The sequence below is a fragment of the Triticum dicoccoides genome, chromosome 4B (assembly GCF_002162155.2).
Source record: "Triticum dicoccoides isolate Atlit2015 ecotype Zavitan chromosome 4B, WEW_v2.0, whole genome shotgun sequence".
In the NCBI taxonomy this organism is placed as follows: Eukaryota; Viridiplantae; Streptophyta; class Magnoliopsida; order Poales; family Poaceae; genus Triticum; species Triticum dicoccoides.
In genome coordinates, this window is record NC_041387.1 from 448,779,519 (window position 1) to 448,797,061 (window position 17,543).

Here is a 17,543-nt window from a genome sequence, read left to right on the forward strand (position 1 = left end):
AGATGCCAGATAAAAACATGGACTTTGGACGACACCTTCACCTTCCACGGATTAGTCCAGTCTCTCTTAGCCGCAATGTGATTTGAGTTACTTGGCCGGTGCTCGAGCCAATCTTCTTGCTGGGCCTTAGTCTCGGAGCTCATCCTGTAAGCTGAGAGAATGGAGAATGTGCCCCTTCTATCATAATGCTAGGGCCGAAAACCGTTTTGAAGTCTCGAGGTTAATGTAATTCTCAAAACGATATCAATATCCGGTGCGATGAAGTGCTCCGTAATTACTTGTCTGCTCCATGTTACGGTATAATTAGCGGTACAACTGCGGTGGCTTGCTTCCGCCCTAATCACCGGCGGAGCTACGGCAAGGCCGAGTCGGCCGTGGCCTACCCAACATTTTAGAATTTGTATATTGTTGTTTTACTCCTGAACCTTCCATAGGCCATTTCCTTCTTTTTAGCCCGTCCAACAATGGGCTTCAAGCTCTACCTCTGGCCCTCATGGTATTGTCGAATTATGTAATTCCAAGGTAGACGTATATACACGATATTCCTCACACCCGCTCTAAAATAATAATTTTCACACACGAAAAAGAACTAGAAAAAAGAGAGAAGTGACGCCACAAAAATGTATTGTTCGCGTCTACCTGGACTTTTGATGGTCTCTTAAGGCATGGCCAATACATAGTCGAGGGTGATGCCTCGCGTGCCATGTAGGTTCGGATGTCAGAAAAAATAATAATTACTGGGGAAGCGGGATCCTCTGCGGGAGGCGGGTGCTTGGAGAGAAAGAATGTGGTCCGATGTAAAAAAACTGAAAAAGTTGCAGAGAAGAGTTGATATGTACTACAGTCTTTAATTTTTATTGTTTTATGAGGCCCACTAATGATAACTTGCATTGAAGAAAAAAAATAGACGCCTAAAACATTTTTTTCTCACGAGGCATATGTATCCATACGTCACTATAGTTCATGCCCTTAAAAACTGGACAGCCAGAGATATGGGGTCCGTGGCCACATGCCGCGTTGAAGAAATAGACGCATAGCATCTGAAATGTGGACGTCACGATACACCAAGCATGTCCATCGCTCACTCGTATCATTGCCTCCCACAGCATTCGTGAGCTATCCCGACGGATCCACTGGCCCGCGGCGCACGGGCAGTATGTCGATGCAACCGCCCATCGTATGTGGCCGCCGATGAGGGGGAAAATGGCCGTTCACGTCACGCTGCGCCCCGAAGCCGCCTGTCCTCCCGTGGGCGGCGAAGAGTCTGTGGGAAGCTCAAGACGCACAGCCCGTCTCGCGGCCGCGCGTGCCTTTTCGCTTCGCCTCCTCCTCGTCGTTATCTCTCTCTGCCCACGTCCTACGATTTCCACGTGAATTAGCGGGCGGGCTTGGCTGGCGTGAGTGCGTGGGCGACCTTGGGCTTGCGGAGAGACAAAAACGAAAAAGAAGACGGCTCCGCTCCGGGACGCAACCATGAATCCATGATTGATCTATTTTATATTGGGTGATAAGGTCTCGGCTCTCGGGCCAAATCTGGGAGGGCGACTTGTCTCCGAGTCCACGACGCCGGAGGCCGTATCTGAGAGAGGGCGCAAGTGATCAGTTAACGACCTCGTTAACGCTGTGTGCTTCGTCATATATGTGGCCGGGGTCGGAAAAGTTGGCAGCGAAAGTGGATGATTCAGGTTGCTCATGCGGCAGAATATACTATCGGCGGTGCCGCTACGTACTCGCCAGGAGGCGTCGCGTCCTTACCTGCCTTTTTCTCGTTCGATAAAAAGAAAATCAGATTTCACTGTTAAAGACATAACAACAAATAGGTTAGACTTTTTCTTTCCTCTCTCGCAAGCCGACTAGGGAAAGGCTTCCTCCCCTGATTTCCGCCGGCAAGCCCATAGATTCGTCTCTCCTCCACTCCGGCTAGTAGATAGGTAGGGTTTTAGTTCTTGCAGGGGCGACGTTTGGACGGATGGCGGCGCTTCTTCTCCGAGTCAGTGTTCCGGGCTACGATCCTCCTCAAATTTGTCCGCTGCGACGGATTAGACGGAGATCTGGCGTAGATTTCCTCGGGGCGGCGAGTTTAGGTTTCTCGTCATGCGTGCGCAAAGGTGATATTTGGTGTCAAATTCTTCAGATCGATTTAAGAATTCAACAATAATGACTGCGACTCCGGGACGCTGGTCCTTATGACACGTGCACAAAGACTTCCCGGCTGTCATCAACAAGGTCAGGCTGACTCCGTTATGGTAGCGGCAACAGCGGCGCATCAGCGGCTCATTCCGACGGCGGCAATGTCGTTCAGTGGTCCATAGATGTCGATATATTTTTTATTATGTTTAAGGTGTTTTGTATTTTCGATGAATCTTTATAATAGATCTGATCTTTAAAAAATAAACAGAGAAAAGTACCCTCAAAAAGCAGAGAAAAGACATCTAGATGCAACAGTAAAGAAACGAGAGGCTAAGACGCAATGTTTTGCCGGTCGCTACCGCATACACCGTTGACAGCAAAACAAGAGAAAGCAAAACCGATCGCAGTATATGATTCCACACAAGCGTTCGGCGCCTCAGTGGCCATCGGATCTATTCTTTATCATACCGTCAGAACCCAACCTCCGTCTATTCCACTTTTTTGCAACTCGACCCCTGTTTCAGAAGGCTCGACCGCAACTCGGCCGCTGTTGCAAACTGACGCCACTTCGGTGACTCCAGTAGAGCACCTCTGTTGTCGGTCCACTCCCGCTAGCTCTCGGGCATGATCGTACCGGTGGTGGTGATTTACACGCCGACGAGGCCGGCTAGTAGGTCGAGGACAAGGATCGGCATGGGGCACAGATAACCCTGGGAGTGTTGCGTCCTCGTGCAGGAAGAAGAGGACACGACGCTCGCCGGATGATGGGAGAAAGAGGGTGCACGGACGACGGTGTGGGAGGGGGAGGAGTTCGGCGCGGCCTGTGAGAGGCTTACCACTTTATTGCAAGTCGATCGTGGCGGCTGACCGGATCAGCGAGGTGGCGGAGCGGACGAAAGCGATGCAGCCGACGTGGCGAAGGGCGGTGTCATCGTCGGAGAAGACGAACCTGGCGCTGAACGCGGTCACGAGCGGAATTGTTTGTTTAGGCCTGTTGCAATTGCATCAAGGCTCTTGTTGCAAAATGACCCCTGTTGCGGCCTTGTTAAAATCAGAAATGTTATTTGGCGAAAGTTCGCCATAGGACCAATCCCCGCAAACACAATGCTCGCTCATCACTTGGGCCGAAGAGGGTTTCATGAACACTTGCGCTCAAAACATCCACTATTAGGGATGGAGCCAGGATTCTAACATAGGAGGGGGGGTGGGGCAAGGTTTTCCGTGTTGTGATTGATTGGAAAAAATTTGTGTAGAGACGTTGTGGCTTAGGTTATTCACAGATTTCATCAAGAGAAGAAAACATGTTTTGGCTCTGAACTACTCCCTCCGTTCCTAGATGTAGGGTGTATAGTTTTTGGCACGGATATTAAAGAACGCACATGGAGGGATAATTTCACAAGTTTTGGGCGAGATTACACCTGACTAATTGACATGAGAAAATAGAGGAGATTGCCTAATATAAGGAAATGTAATCGAATCCATAAAAAAATTACCCAAACGAGTCGTGCAACGCAATACACCTTATATTTCGGGTTTTTTCTAAAAAAAACTATACACCTTATATCAAGGAACGGAGGGAGTATTAAATTTTTGCTAAAAGTTGCCATAAAAGAAATACAAAGGGTAATTCACATGCTAATGAACTAAATCTTTCTGCTGCTAGAAGGGATAAACAATGCAAAATCTTATCTCACGGGTCAGGACTTAGCAATATTTCATATTAACAATTTTATGTATACAGTTTGTGTTGTTCCAATCCTTTAGTTCCAAAGGTACAGATTAATCTAATCATAAAATATAAGCCAAGAATGAAGAGAAACGAGAATAACATAGTCTTACTTGCACCCCGCAAAAAAAAACATAGTCTTACTTGCCTCATCGCCGATCATGCTAGCTGTGCGGCCGGCCGGCCTGCCATGCATCCCCACAAGCTTTGGATCGCCTTGACCCCTCCGACCGTCTAAATCTTGATTTAGGAATTGCACAGCGCTGAATACGGAACTGCCCTAGACGGCGGCTATACCTTAGCGATAGCATCAGACGCAAGTAAAAGGAAAGAAAACGAATGCTGCTTGATCGTCATTACGTAAAAACAAAATCCCCCCACCCCCACCTCCCACCCCCGCCGCCCCCCTTGGAATCGTCCCTGTCCAGTATGTATTTGAGTTTGAAAAATTCATTTGTAAAAAAAATGAAAATCCTAACTTTTCTATTTTGAGAAAGAACACAAATCCCTTATAGTGGAGATTTTTTTTTCAGATTTGCCATGTGCATTTTATTATAGGTAGCATGGCAATCTTTTAAATTTAAACCATGATATATTTTTTCCAATACATGGCATTTTTGGTTTCTCACATGGCATTTTTATTACGAAGAGCAAGTCAATTAATAATTAATAACATGGTATTTTTATTAATAAGAGGATGATAGTTTTATTAGTAAGAGCATGTCATTTTAATAATTAATAACATGACATTTTTATTAATAAGACGATGGCAATTTTATTATCAAGAGCATGACATTTTAATAATTAATAACATGATATTTTTACTCATAAGATGATGGCATTTTAGTAGTCAATGACATGTCATTCTTATTTTTAAGATGATGGCACTTTTATTATTAATAGCATGGCATTTTAATAATTAATAACATGATATTTTTACTCATAAGATGATGGCATTTTAATAGTCAATGACATGTCATTCTTATTTTTAAGATGATGGCACTTTTATTATTAATAGCATGGCATTTTAATAGTCAATAACATGAAATTTTTAATTTTAAGAGGATATCATTTTTATTATTAAGAGGATGATTTTTTTAATTATTAGTAGAATGGAATTTTTATTTGTTATCGCATGGCAATCTTTTATTTTTTTTACCATGGAAATTTCTATGTGTGATTTTTTTACGTTTTTGGAAACAACAATATAAAATCTAATTGCGGCTTATCCAAATAAAACATTTTCTATCTATGTGGGATGGCAATTTTTAAAGTTTAGCATGGTAATTTTGTTTATTCTATATCACACGACCTTCTTTTTGTTTTTGAGCATGCCCATTGTTGGGAAACATATGTAGTAGAATCCATGGATTGCAAGCGTGCAGTTTTCATGATTTGGCAGCGCTTCGCTGTCTAGAGCTAATAACCGCCGGGGAATTAGAGGGAGAATATTAAAACCACACTGAGTTTCTAATTACGAGCATTAGATCTAGCTCTAATTGGATGAACTAGAACTAGAGGAGGCTCGAAAACTTGTGTCTCTCAAAGGCCACATCCTCGAGTATATACAGGTTGGAGGAGAGGAGAGGGGTGCCACATTGGGGGGAGGTCCACCCCCTTGCGCCGGCCATAGGAGGGGGAGTCCCCCTCCAATTCGGCCTCCCCTTCCTTCTCCAAGAAGAAAAGGGGGTGTGACCTCCTATTGGGCCCATGTGGCCACATATAATTTCCACTACTTGGTCTTTTAAGACCCGTTGATATTTAATTAAATATAAAAGCCTTCTACATATTATTAGAGCCTTTCATTATTAATTTAACATCTATAAAACATTTTCAACTTATATATATCATTGATAGGTATTACCCGGTAAACTCTGTTACCCTTCTCGTGACCCCGAAACGCTTCCGGTTCCCCCCAAAATTATTTTGAATATTAATGAAACAATTTCATAAATATTTCCTCATAAATCTTACTCCAATAATACTCAGCAAATCATGATTACCTTAAGGTTGTGACCCTGTAGGTTCGGCAAAACATAGACATGACAAAACCCCTTTCGTTTAGTGACCGATAGCGAAACCATGGGCATCCATATCGATCCCTATGAATGCACAAATGGCATTCGAGTGAAGCTTTGGTTATCATGTGCTATTACCTTTGCTTCGCAATACTTTACTAAACCTGAGGTGAGATATATTGGTATCATCTTGAGTCATTCTCACGCTCACCATATCGGTCTCCTTGTTACCGGTTTTGTTCTTCTTTCTCATTGACATGTTTTGACATCCCCGTGGCCTAGTCACCTATGTATGGCTAGGAGATGATGGGTCTCATCACACCGAGAGGGCCCTAAGAATGTCTCTCCATCGCCGGAGAAGCAAATCCCACTTAGTGCTACCTCTTGAGCATGCATTGGTTTTCCCTTGAAGAGGAAAGGGTGATGCAGCAAAGTAGCGTAAGTATGTCTCTCAGTTTTTTAGAACCAAGTATCAATCTAGTAGGAGACTACACGCAAATCGCCTAGTACCTGCACAAACAATCAAGAATCTTGCAACCAACGCGATAAAGAGGTTGTCAATCCCTTCACAGCCACTTGCAAAAGTGAGATCTGATAAAGATAATAAGATAAATATTTTTTTGTATAGATTGGAAAGTAAAGATTGCAAAATAAACGATGACAAAAATAGTAAGTTGATAGGAAAATAATATGATGTAAAATAGACCCGGGGCCATGGGTTTCACTAGTGGCTTCTCTCAAGATAACATATATTACGGTGGGTGAACAAATTACTGTCGAGCAATTGATAGAAAAGCGCATAGTTATGAGAATATCTAGGCATGATCATGGACATAGGCATCACGTCCGTGTCAAGTAGACCGAAACGATTCTGCATCTACTACTATTACTCCACACATCGACCGCTCTCCAACATGCATCTAGAGTATTAAGTTCATAAGAATGGAGTAATGCATTAGGCAAGATGACATGATGTAGAGTGCTCAAGCAATATGATATAAACCCCATCTTCTTATCCTCGATGGCAACAATATAATACGTGCCTTGCTTCCCCTGTTGTCACTGGGAAAGGACACCGCAAGATTGAACCCAAAGCTAAGCACTTCTCCCATTGCAAGAAAGATCAATCTAGTAGGCCAAACCAAACTGATAATTTGAAGAGACTTGCAAAGATATTAAATCATGCATGTAAGAATTCAGAGAAGAATCAAATATTGTTCATAGATAATCTTGATCATAAACCCACAATTCATCGGATCTTGATAAACACATCGCAAAAAGAATTACATCGAATAGATCTCCAAGAAGATCGAGGAGAACTTTGTATTGAGATCCAAAGAGAGAGAAGAAGACATCTAGCTAATAACTATGGACCCGAAGGTCTGTGGTAAACTACTCACACATCATCGGAGAGGCTATGGTGTCGATGTAGAAGCCCTCCATGATCGAATCCCCCTCCGGCGGAGCGCCGGAAAAGGCCCCAAGATGGGATCTCACGGGTACAGAAGGTTGCGGCGGTGGAAAAGGTGTTTCGTGGCTCTCCCCGGTGGTTTAAGGGTATAAGAGTATATATAGGCGAAAGAAGTAGGTCGGTGGAGCTGTGAGGGGCCCACGAGGGTGGGGGCGCGCCTACCCCCCTGGACGCGCCCTCCTACCTCGTGGCCGCCTTGTGGCTTCCTTAACCTCCACTCCAAGTCTCCTGAATTGCGTTTGTTCCAAAAAAGATCCTCGCGAAGGTTTCATTCCATTTGCATTCCGTTTGATATTCATTTTCTGCGAAACACTGAAATAGGCAAAAAAACAGCAATTTGCACTCGGCCTTTGGTTAATAGGTTAGTCCAAAAACAATATAAAAAGGTATATTAAATTCCATTAAACATCCAAAACAGATAATATAATAGCATGGAACAATAAAAAATTATAGATACATTGGAGACGTATCACTCAGCTATCTAGCCTCTTGTCAAACTTTCCGATGAACCTGTAAGTTGTCGCTATAATCACCATGTTAGAGATTTGAGCAACCCCAAAATCCATCGTACGGTAAGAAGAGACTACAATACTCCCATGGTCTAAGGAACTAAATCACATGTCAACTATCTGTGTTATAACAATTGACTTGTGACGATAATATCTCAAAGTATAACAAATAAGTTTGGGTTGATTCAACATGATCTTTCTTCCAACATCATATTCTCAAAGTTGTTTTAGGACTATCATTACTCTTAACAATATCTTAAGATCCGGAAAACATGATCACCAACAACACTTGAGCTAGTCTTAGAGGCGAGACTAGGAATCATATTTTGTCGTTTATCATTTCACACGTGCATATGGGTTTTCCAATGAGTCACACATTCCATGATCATAACAGCTATAGCATAGAATATAAACTCTTAATTATAAACATGGAAATATGATAATACCATATTATTGCCTCTAGGGCATTCCAACAGACTCCCACTTGCACCAGAGTCAATAATCTAGTCACGTAGCTTCTTTAACACCTATGGCTATCCGGTGTTGCTCATATTTTGCTTGTGGTAGAGGCTTCATCATCCGATCTGACATTCAAATATGTGTGAATCTTGAGTACTTCCACAAATCCCTTATCGACATACTACCGGATACTGCCATACTTGCATTCGATATGCCTGGTCTTTATGCGGGATCTTGGTTACTTTGCTTGAGCAACGACATCACTATTATCACAATAGAGTGTCATTGGGTTTATCACACTTGGGACCACACCAACTTCTTCAAGAGACTTCTTGATCCAGACTGCCTCCTTCGAAGCTTCTGAAGCTGTAATATAATATGTTTCGGTGGTAGAATCCACAACAGTGTTCTGCTTGAAACTCTTCCAAACCACTGCCCACCATGGAGGGTGAAAACATAGCCCGATTGAGATTTATAGTCATCTATATCAGCCATGAAGCCAACATCAGTGTAACCATTTACAACGAGCTCTTCATCTCCTCCATAGACAAGGAGCATGTCCTTTTTCCTCCTGAGGTGCTTAAGAATATTTTTAATAGCTTCTCAGTGAGCCACTCCAGGTTCACTTTGGTACCTGCTACTAAGACTTAGCGCATAAGAGACAACTTGTCTTGTAAATATCATAGCATACATGCACTAAAGTATTTTGCTCTATTTTGTGAGGCTTCACTTGTGTCAAGTATAACCGTTTTTCGTCATGGAAAATACCCCGGCGACGTTTTCCGGCCGTCACCCCCACCATCACCGAAGCTTCCAGGGTGTCCTTTATTCCCCCTTTTGCTTTTTATTTTTAATCTACTTTTCTAGTTTTCATTTTATCATATTTTAAAAAAAACATGTTTTTTTTAAATTTCCCAACATATTTTTGAATTTTTTTAATTCATATTTTTCTCTAATTTATGAATACATTTAAAATTGGCAAACAATTTTGAAATTCACGGTAGTTTAAAATTTTGCAATCATTTTTCAAATTTATGAACCTTTATCAAAACCGTCGAAAATAGAGAAACTTTTCAAACTCATGAACATCTTTAAATTTACGAACATTTTTTAATTTGTGAAGATATTTATAATCCAAGAATGTTGTTTCAAATTCATATAAATTTTTAAATCCACTATAGATTTTCATATTTGTGAATATTTATAAAATTGATATTTAAGCAACCAAAAAAATCAATAGAAAATAATAGGTGTGCCCTCATTTGCTAGTGGCTGCTTGCAAAAGAAAATAAGGTGTGCCCTCATTTGCTAGTGGCTGCTTGCACTCGCTGGGCCAAGCCTATGTAGGGTAGCGTGTGAGTGACGCGAGCTTAGAGCTCGGTACGTTACATAACTACTCCACAAACCCCTCAAAAAAAAAAACTACTCCACAAGGGATATACAGTATCCTCGTCTTGCCTCTCGCACATGGTGCGCGCACGCCCTAGTGGGCCGGCCATTCTGTGATGGTTTTCATTGGCTTTCTTTCAGTTTTCTTTCTTTTTTTGTATTCTCTGTTTTGTTTATTCTTTCCAGAATACTGTATTGAATTTACCTAAATTATCATGCAACACTTTCTGTATATAGTTTGAACATTTTTTATATGTACGTTAAATATTCTCCAAATGCACGTTGAATAATTTCCCAAATACATGTTGCACATTTCGTAAAATGCACATTGAACATTTTTGTAATAAATAATGCAAACTTCTCAAAAATTGCATGACCTTTTTTTAAACGTGAAAACTTGTTTCTATATGGTTATAAAGTGTTTCTATATGGTTATACATATTTTTAAAATGCGAAAAACTTCTTCTTAAATGGGCACAAAGCATTTTTTAATATTGGGCGAACATTTCGTAAGACTTTTTTTAAGTACCATTTACCTTTTTAAGACATGTGAACATTTCGTTTGTGTTGTGAACATTTTGTTAACGTCGCAGAGACATTTTTATACGTTATGAAAGTTTTAGAAATATACGGATCCTCAAAAAAAAAAGTTTTAGAAATATACGATGAAAAGGGAGCGCTGGGCCCAGGCCTTTGGCGTACAATACGGTGGCCCACGCCACCTCGCGAGAGAGAACGACGGAGAGCACGGCGCGCCACGCGTCGAGCTCGCCGGGCGCTGCGACCTGCAACCGCGCGCCTCGACGGCATCTCCGCGGGGAGCCGCGACCGATGGATGCGGTGCCTGTGCGAACGCGCGCGCTTGTCGGGCTCCTCCCATATATACGCACGGCGAGCCGGGAAGGGAGAGATAACCTGCGAGGGGTGGAGGAGGCTCACCGCCGCGAGAGGAAGATCCGGTACCGGTAGATCGGAGAAGAAGGGTTTGTTCGGGAGCGATGGATGAGGAGTACGACGTGATCGTGCTGGGGACGGGGCTCAAGGAGTGCATCCTCAGTGGCATCCTCTCCGTCGATGGCCTCAAGGTGAGCACTGAGTTCCCTTCTGATTTTGCGTATCATCACATGGAAATGTTGCTGGATACATCATCACCAATTGTTCACGAAGGGCAACATTATCTTAAGCTATCATTTCTCTTTTGACAAAAGTTACAATGCATAACTCTGAAGCCATTATCTTTCTTTGTACCTTGTGTACGCACAGGTTCTTCACATGGACAGGAATGACTACTACGGTGGAGAATCTACATCCCTGAATCTGGCCAAGGTGCGCTATTTAACGCAACCCCTGCAAACACCATATGTATCACAATGTTCTCCAAAATACAAAAAAAAAGGATCTCAAAATTCTCGTGAATCTTCAGTTATGTTGTCTTACGTTTCGTTCCGTTCGCTTGATAGATCTGGAAGAGATTCAAAGGCAGCGACACCACTCCAGAACATCTGGGTATCAGCAAGGAGTACAATGTCGACATGGTGCCCAAGGTCTGTAGGCGCTTGTAAACTCAGTTCATTTGTCTTTCCTGTGCTTCTGTTGTTATGCGGTTCACCGTAAAATGTGACTTTGCAGTTCATGATGGCCAACGGTGCATTGGTCCGTGTTTTGATCCGCACGAGCGTGACAAAGTATCTGAACTTCAAGGCCGTCGATGGCAGCTTCGTGTACAACAACGGGAAGGTATGGATCTGATATTTGACGCGATACTACTGTTAAACATTTATACACCATGTTCTTATTCACATTTCCTTCTTTGGTAATGCTGATAGATCCACAAAGTCCCTGCGACAGATGTTGAAGCCTTGAAATCTAACCTAATGGGCCTGTTTGAAAAGCGCCGCGCTAGGAAGTTCTTCATTTATGTTCAGGACTATGAAGAGGATGACGCGAAATCACACGAAGGCCTAGATCTGCACAAAGTCACGACGAGGGAACTTATCTCGTAAGTTGCTTTGGCTTGTGTTATATTCTGGTTGCTGCTCAATAATCAAAAAGTAGAAAACCAAGTTGCATTTCGCGACCATTTCCTAATGCAAAGTCGACAATGTTTGCTTGGGTCAGCAAATATGGACTGGAGGATGACACAGTTGACTTTATTGGTCATGCATTGGCACTTCACCGGGATGACAACTATCTCGATGAGCCTGCACTTGACACTGTCAAGAGAATGAAGGTACTATATTCCCACCAACTAAACAAAACAAGTCTGTTGGAGTCGGCACCTTAGCCAACTATTTTTTGTTTTAAAAAAGAGAAGATCCTAAGGCGTATTCTTGGAAGACGGATTACAGAAAGGACATATACTGCACATCTTTTTTCCTTGACATATGCTGTAAGAGCATAGTTTTCAGCTAAAGATATAAAATGGGTGAAACAAACAACATGAAGCCATGACAGATAATTTGACAATAAATACATTGGGGTTTGCGGAGGAAAAGAGAATTAACATCTGATCGCCACATTGGTCTTCTTTCAATAGCTTTATGCGGAATCATTGGCACGCTTCCAAGGTGGATCACCTTATATCTACCCCTTGTATGGGCTAGGAGAGCTCCCTCAGGTATATGACCACGCCAATTTACCCTTAATTGATAGAAATTTCAGCTTCATTCAACTGAAATTGAGAACATTATACTAGGCCTTTGCTCGTCTGAGCGCTGTTTATGGTGGCACATACATGCTCAACAAACCAGAATGCAAGGTAACTGTTTTATCCATTTTCAGACAGTTCACCACTCAACAGTGCTGCAATGCTACTTTCTAAATCTTCAGTCAAACTTAAATTTGGAACTGTTTGCAGGTTGAGTTCGATGAGAGTGGTAAAGCATTTGGTGTGACATCCGAAGGGGAGACCGCGAAATGCAAGAAGGTTGTCTGTGATCCCTCATACTTGCCTGACAAGGTATATATACATCTGTGGCTCGCAAACCAGTAAATTTCAGATTCAGGCTTGTGGTATGATATGACCTTGAAATCCTTCAAACAATGTACAGGTGAAGAAGGTTGGAAGGGTGGCGCGTGCCATATGCATAATGAAGCATCCAATTCCTGACACCAAAGATTCTCACTCCGTGCAGATTATCCTCCCAAAGAAACAGCTGAAGCGCAAATCAGACATGTAAGTAATTTTAAAACGAAAGCAAACCATCGAACCTTAAAACAATCTTAGTTAGATAAGGAGTACTGTTCTTCAGTTGGTTTTAGCTGTTATGATTACTTTCAAACATGAGCTGTCTTGTTTAGTTAAAGCACAATAGCAGTACCTGACACAATTATTTTGCAGGTACGTGTTCTGTTGTTCGTACGCTCACAACGTTGCGCCGAAAGGCAAGTTCATCGCCTTTGTGTCGACTGAAGCTGAGACCGACAAGCCCGAGATCGAGCTGAAACCGGGGATCGACCTGCTCGGCCCAGTGGAGGAGACATTCTTCGACATGTACGATCGATTCGAGCCTGTTAACGCTGCTGAGGAGGACAACTGCTTCTTGACAACTGTAAGTTGAAGCAACCATAGTTTACTCACTCCACAACATTGCAGGATTGTTCTTAATTCGTTGTTTTTTACAGAGCTACGACGCGACCACCCATTTTGAGACAACGGTGAAGGATGTGCTCGCCTTGTACAGCAAGATCACTGGAAAGGTAATTGTGCTAGCTCTTTTTTTCTTCCTTTCTTTCAAAACGTCAATATTTTCAATACTGAATAATAGCCGATTAAAAGACCAAAGGAAGATCTGAATGGAAAACTCAACAATTTGCTCTGTTACAATGCAGGAACTTGATCTTTCTGTGGATCTGAATGCTGCCAGTGCCGGTGAAAATGATGCCGCTTGAACATCTGTTGCTAGTAGATAATTTCAGTTTTCTTTCTTTCTTTATCCATCGATTCGTTCATAGATGGATCGGTTCCATTCTATCCATTTCTTGCTTTTGGGCTTCCATTTGTCCTTCCTATACAAAGTGTAGTACCATGGATTTATATACGTCGAATAATCTCTGCATTTCTTCACTAGCGTGAACCTGTGAGTGGAAATTGCATTGTTCATCTATGCTCATTCTGAACAAATCTCTTGTGTTACTACTGCTGAACATCGCGAAAGGATCCGTAAAAAAAAAAACATCGCCGTGGCCCTAGGATAAGGGGAAGAAGGGCACGACTCTCGGATATATAATAGTGGGGGTTCGAGATTTGGACAGAGAGAATAGATATTCCGGTGTCCATCTACCTATTGTCCTGATGACAGTAGGATAAATTAAGTGCACGATGTTGCCGGCCTTCCACGCCTTCCAACTTTTTCAATGAGCAGAACCAAAATTAATTCAGCATAGCGCAGACGCGACAGAGGAAAACGGAGAACGCATTGGGTTTTCAAATAATTCAGGCCTGTGGTTGGTGACCCTGATAATAATTCAGCATGTTACCCATAGTGGTTAACTAAAACTTGCCTCATAAACTGCTTTATCCAGGCCATACAGAAAACGGCGTGGGCTCCATCATAGATTGAAGGAAAAGGATCAAAGGTTCAAAGGCTAACGGCCTTTATCATGGTGCTATTAGCAGCAGTACAGCACCGTCATGGACCAAATCATTTCACTTGCCATCCTCAAGCTGCGCACTGGGCTGGACTGGAGTAGCGCCTTGAAATGACACCCATATCGTATCATGGTAGCAGATATCCTTTTTCGTTGGAACCAATCTAATTAGGCCAGAAAGTGGCGGCAAAAGAAAATGCTGCCTCTTTCGTAGGTTTGGTGAAAAGTAGTGCTTTTAAGAAATGTAAACAGATTTCTTAACAAAAATAAATTACAGGCTTAGGGCATCTCCAAGGCGGACCCGCAACCATCCGGACCGCGGAAGCCATCCAACGCCGACCTGTGTCGGTCCGCGGGGCGGACCGGACGTGATTTCTCCCGCAAATTGGAGACAAAGTAGGGGAGGTCTGCGGGAGTCCGGAGACCCGAAAACGTAGGATTCCGACACCCCCGGCCCACCCAATCCCCCATCCCGGTCCCATTTCCTTCTACTCTGACCCTTCTCCCCCTTGTTTTGCATCCGCGCCCTCCACCTCCGCCGTCGTTGTTGTTCGTCTCTGGCCGCCATAGATGCATTGTCGGACGTCCGCAATCAGCACCGACGCGCCCGCTAGCCGTTCCAACGGAGCTTTCCACCCTGGAGCCGTTTGTACCCAGGTACACTCCGCCCCCTATCGACGACCTCCATGGCGGACACTACGCCCAGCAGGTGTTCGGTCAAATGCCATTCAGCTTATTTTCAAATGTCACATCGTTTTTTAGAGTATAAAGGATGGTGAGCTACTCGACCATGAAGGATGAGTTGTCATGCGATGCGTGGCTGGCCGTATCCACGGATTTCATAGGCAGGAGTAAAGGGGAGCCCTTCTGGGAGCAAGTGCATGAAAAGTTTCAAGCACGAAAGCACATTGCGCGTTATGACATGTACATCATTCAACTATGCAATGTGGGGTCGTTGTCGTATCGCTGGCATGCTATCCAAGTCAGCGTCATCAAGTTTTGCAACTTGGTTAGTCAGCTCGAGGCAAGGTGGCCATTGCACATGGACATGGAGGAGATGGTAAGTTTTACTTCCTCTTGCTCAACTTGTTGATTGATTCATCCACTCAACGTTGGTCCACACATTATATGTAGTCCGCACGTGCTGTCGTGGTGTAACACAGGACAAACGGGCGTCCATTCACGTGCACACACTGTTGGATGATTTGTGCTATTTTCTATCCGAACTTTGATGAATATTGGTCGCTTTCCTTGAATTTCGTCCGGTTAGTTAAAATGTGGTTTGAAATGTATGCGGCTAGCATTGGATGACGTCCTCCCGCATCCATGTTCGCGGACTGGCCCCCCTGTCTGCGGACGGATGTGAGAGGATTTTTGCGGGTTGCCGTTGGAGATGCCCTTAGTACTAGTTTTGATTATAGTTAGCAGGCACACCAAGCAAGGAGTTGAATTGTGTAGGAGTAGTAATGAACTAAGAGCATCTCCAGCCTTGGGCGCCGTCCCAGGCCGTTTTTGGTGGTAGATAGTGCGGCTTGGGAGGGTGGTGCCAACGCTAATTTCGTCGTGGGGGCGCTGGTTCCTAGCCGCGTCCCCAACTTCGCTCCCCGGACAGCGATTTTCGGCGCTAAAACTGACACAAATGTACACACAACATAATTTTGATCACATAGTTCGCCATAAAAATCAATACAAAACAAATAGTTCAACAAAGCAAGTTCATAATGTAACAAGTTTTGAAAACAAACTAAAACACATCAAACTATATGTTGCCCTTGAGCCTCCACAGGTGTTCCACCAGATCGTGTTCCAGTTCTTGATGCACCTGTGGGTCTCGGGTCTCTTGGTGCATAGCAAAGAAGGCATCCCATGATGCCGACACCTGCTAATCAATAGCTACAAGAGGACCCTGTCTGAAATATGGTTTAGTTTCAATCACTGGATCCTCCTGCTCGCTCTCAATGATTATATTGTGCAAGATTACACATGCATTCATCACCTTCCACATCTGAATTTTCGACCAGGTCAGAGTAGGGTACTGGATAACAGCAAATCGAGCTTGGAGCACACCAAATGCCCACTCGACATCCTTCCTGCAAGCCTCCTGGCACCGAGCAAACCAAGATTTCTTGCCCACAATGGGGGTTTGAGATAGTGTTCACAAATGTTGACCATCTTGGATAGATGCCATCTGCTAGGTAGTATTCCTTGTTGTAGTAGCGCCCATTGGTCTCGAAGTTCACCGGGGGAGCATGACCTTCAACAAGCTTGGCGAAGATATTCGAACACTGCATGACGTTGATGTCATTGTGAGTTCCTGCCATGCCAAAGAAGGAGTGCCAAATTCAGAGATGTTGTGTAGCCACTGCCTCAAGTATCACACTGCAAGCTCCCTTCGTGCCTTTTGTATATCCCCTGCCATGCAAATGGACGGTTCTTCCATACCCAATGCATGCAACCGATGCTTCCAAACATCCCAGGGAATCCTCTTGCTTCATTCATGGCTAGGATCCGAGCAGTGTCTTCACATTGGGTGATCACAAGTACTTTGGTCCAAACACTGCCATCACTGCCCTGCAGAACTTGTACAAACACTCAATGGCAGTGGACTCGGCCATGCGTAGATAGTCATCCTGTGTATCACTGAGAACTCTGTATGCAAGCATCCTCACAGCGAGTGTGCACTTCTGGAGTGAGGAAAATCCTACCATGCCGGTGCAATCCTTCTTGCAAATGAAGTAGCTGTCGAACTCCCGGATGGAATGCACAGTCTTAAGGAAGAGCTTCCGGTTCATCTTGAAACGGCGCCGAAATATTGTCTCGTTGTGCAATGGATCATCGGCGTAGAGTATGCAGTAGCCCTCCATCCGCTGCCTCGCCTTGCTCTTGCGGCGCCCTGGCGCCAAGCCACCTCGCTGCGACTTTGCATTCCGCGTGAACAGGCTGGCCAGAGAGGCGAGGATCATCAAGTGCTCTTCATCGTCGGCGGCGGCCTCGGCTTCCTCTTCCATCAGAGCCGCGGACATCTCCTCGTCGTCGGAGTCCATGGTTGAACATGCAAATCGCCGAACACCTCGCGGGCGTGGTGCGCGGAAAGCTGCCTGCGACGCCGAGCCGACGCGAAAGCTCGGCCAGCAAGGAGGTGGAGGTTGGCGTAGCAAAGGCTTTCCTTTCTGGCGGCGGAGCTGCACTTTCTAGCGACGGGTTCACCGCGAAGGGCAGAGGTGGTGGTGCCAGCAGCGACGAAGGGGAAA

General features: G+C 44.1%; 1 protein-coding gene across 1 annotated transcript; it reads left to right on the forward strand.

The window, feature by feature from the left end:
- The first annotated feature begins 10,626 nt into the window (after nucleotides 1-10,626).
- On the forward strand, nucleotides 10,627-13,778 carry LOC119293740 (guanosine nucleotide diphosphate dissociation inhibitor At5g09550-like). Its single transcript, XM_037572112.1, has 13 exons — nucleotides 10,627-10,787; nucleotides 10,966-11,028; nucleotides 11,163-11,246; nucleotides 11,332-11,439; nucleotides 11,529-11,701; nucleotides 11,821-11,932; nucleotides 12,239-12,319; nucleotides 12,398-12,460; nucleotides 12,560-12,661; nucleotides 12,753-12,877; nucleotides 13,043-13,253; nucleotides 13,327-13,401; nucleotides 13,534-13,778. Exons 1-13 carry the CDS (start codon nucleotides 10,701-10,703, stop codon nucleotides 13,591-13,593), a joined length of 1,344 nt encoding a protein of 447 aa, XP_037428009.1. The 5' UTR covers nucleotides 10,627-10,700; the 3' UTR covers nucleotides 13,594-13,778.
- The last annotated feature ends 3,765 nt before the right edge of the window (nucleotides 13,779-17,543 follow it).

Coding starts and splice junctions, on each gene's coding strand:
- LOC119293740 (XM_037572112.1), top strand. CDS start 10,701: ATGGATGAGGAGTACGACGTGATCGTGCTGGGGACGGGGCTCAAGGAG. Junction 11,933..12,238: donor ACACTGTCAAGAGAATGAAG/GTACTATATTCC, acceptor TTCTTTCAATAG/CTTTATGCGGAATCATTGGC. Junction 13,254..13,326: donor ACAACTGCTTCTTGACAACT/GTAAGTTGAAGC, acceptor TGTTTTTTACAG/AGCTACGACGCGACCACCCA.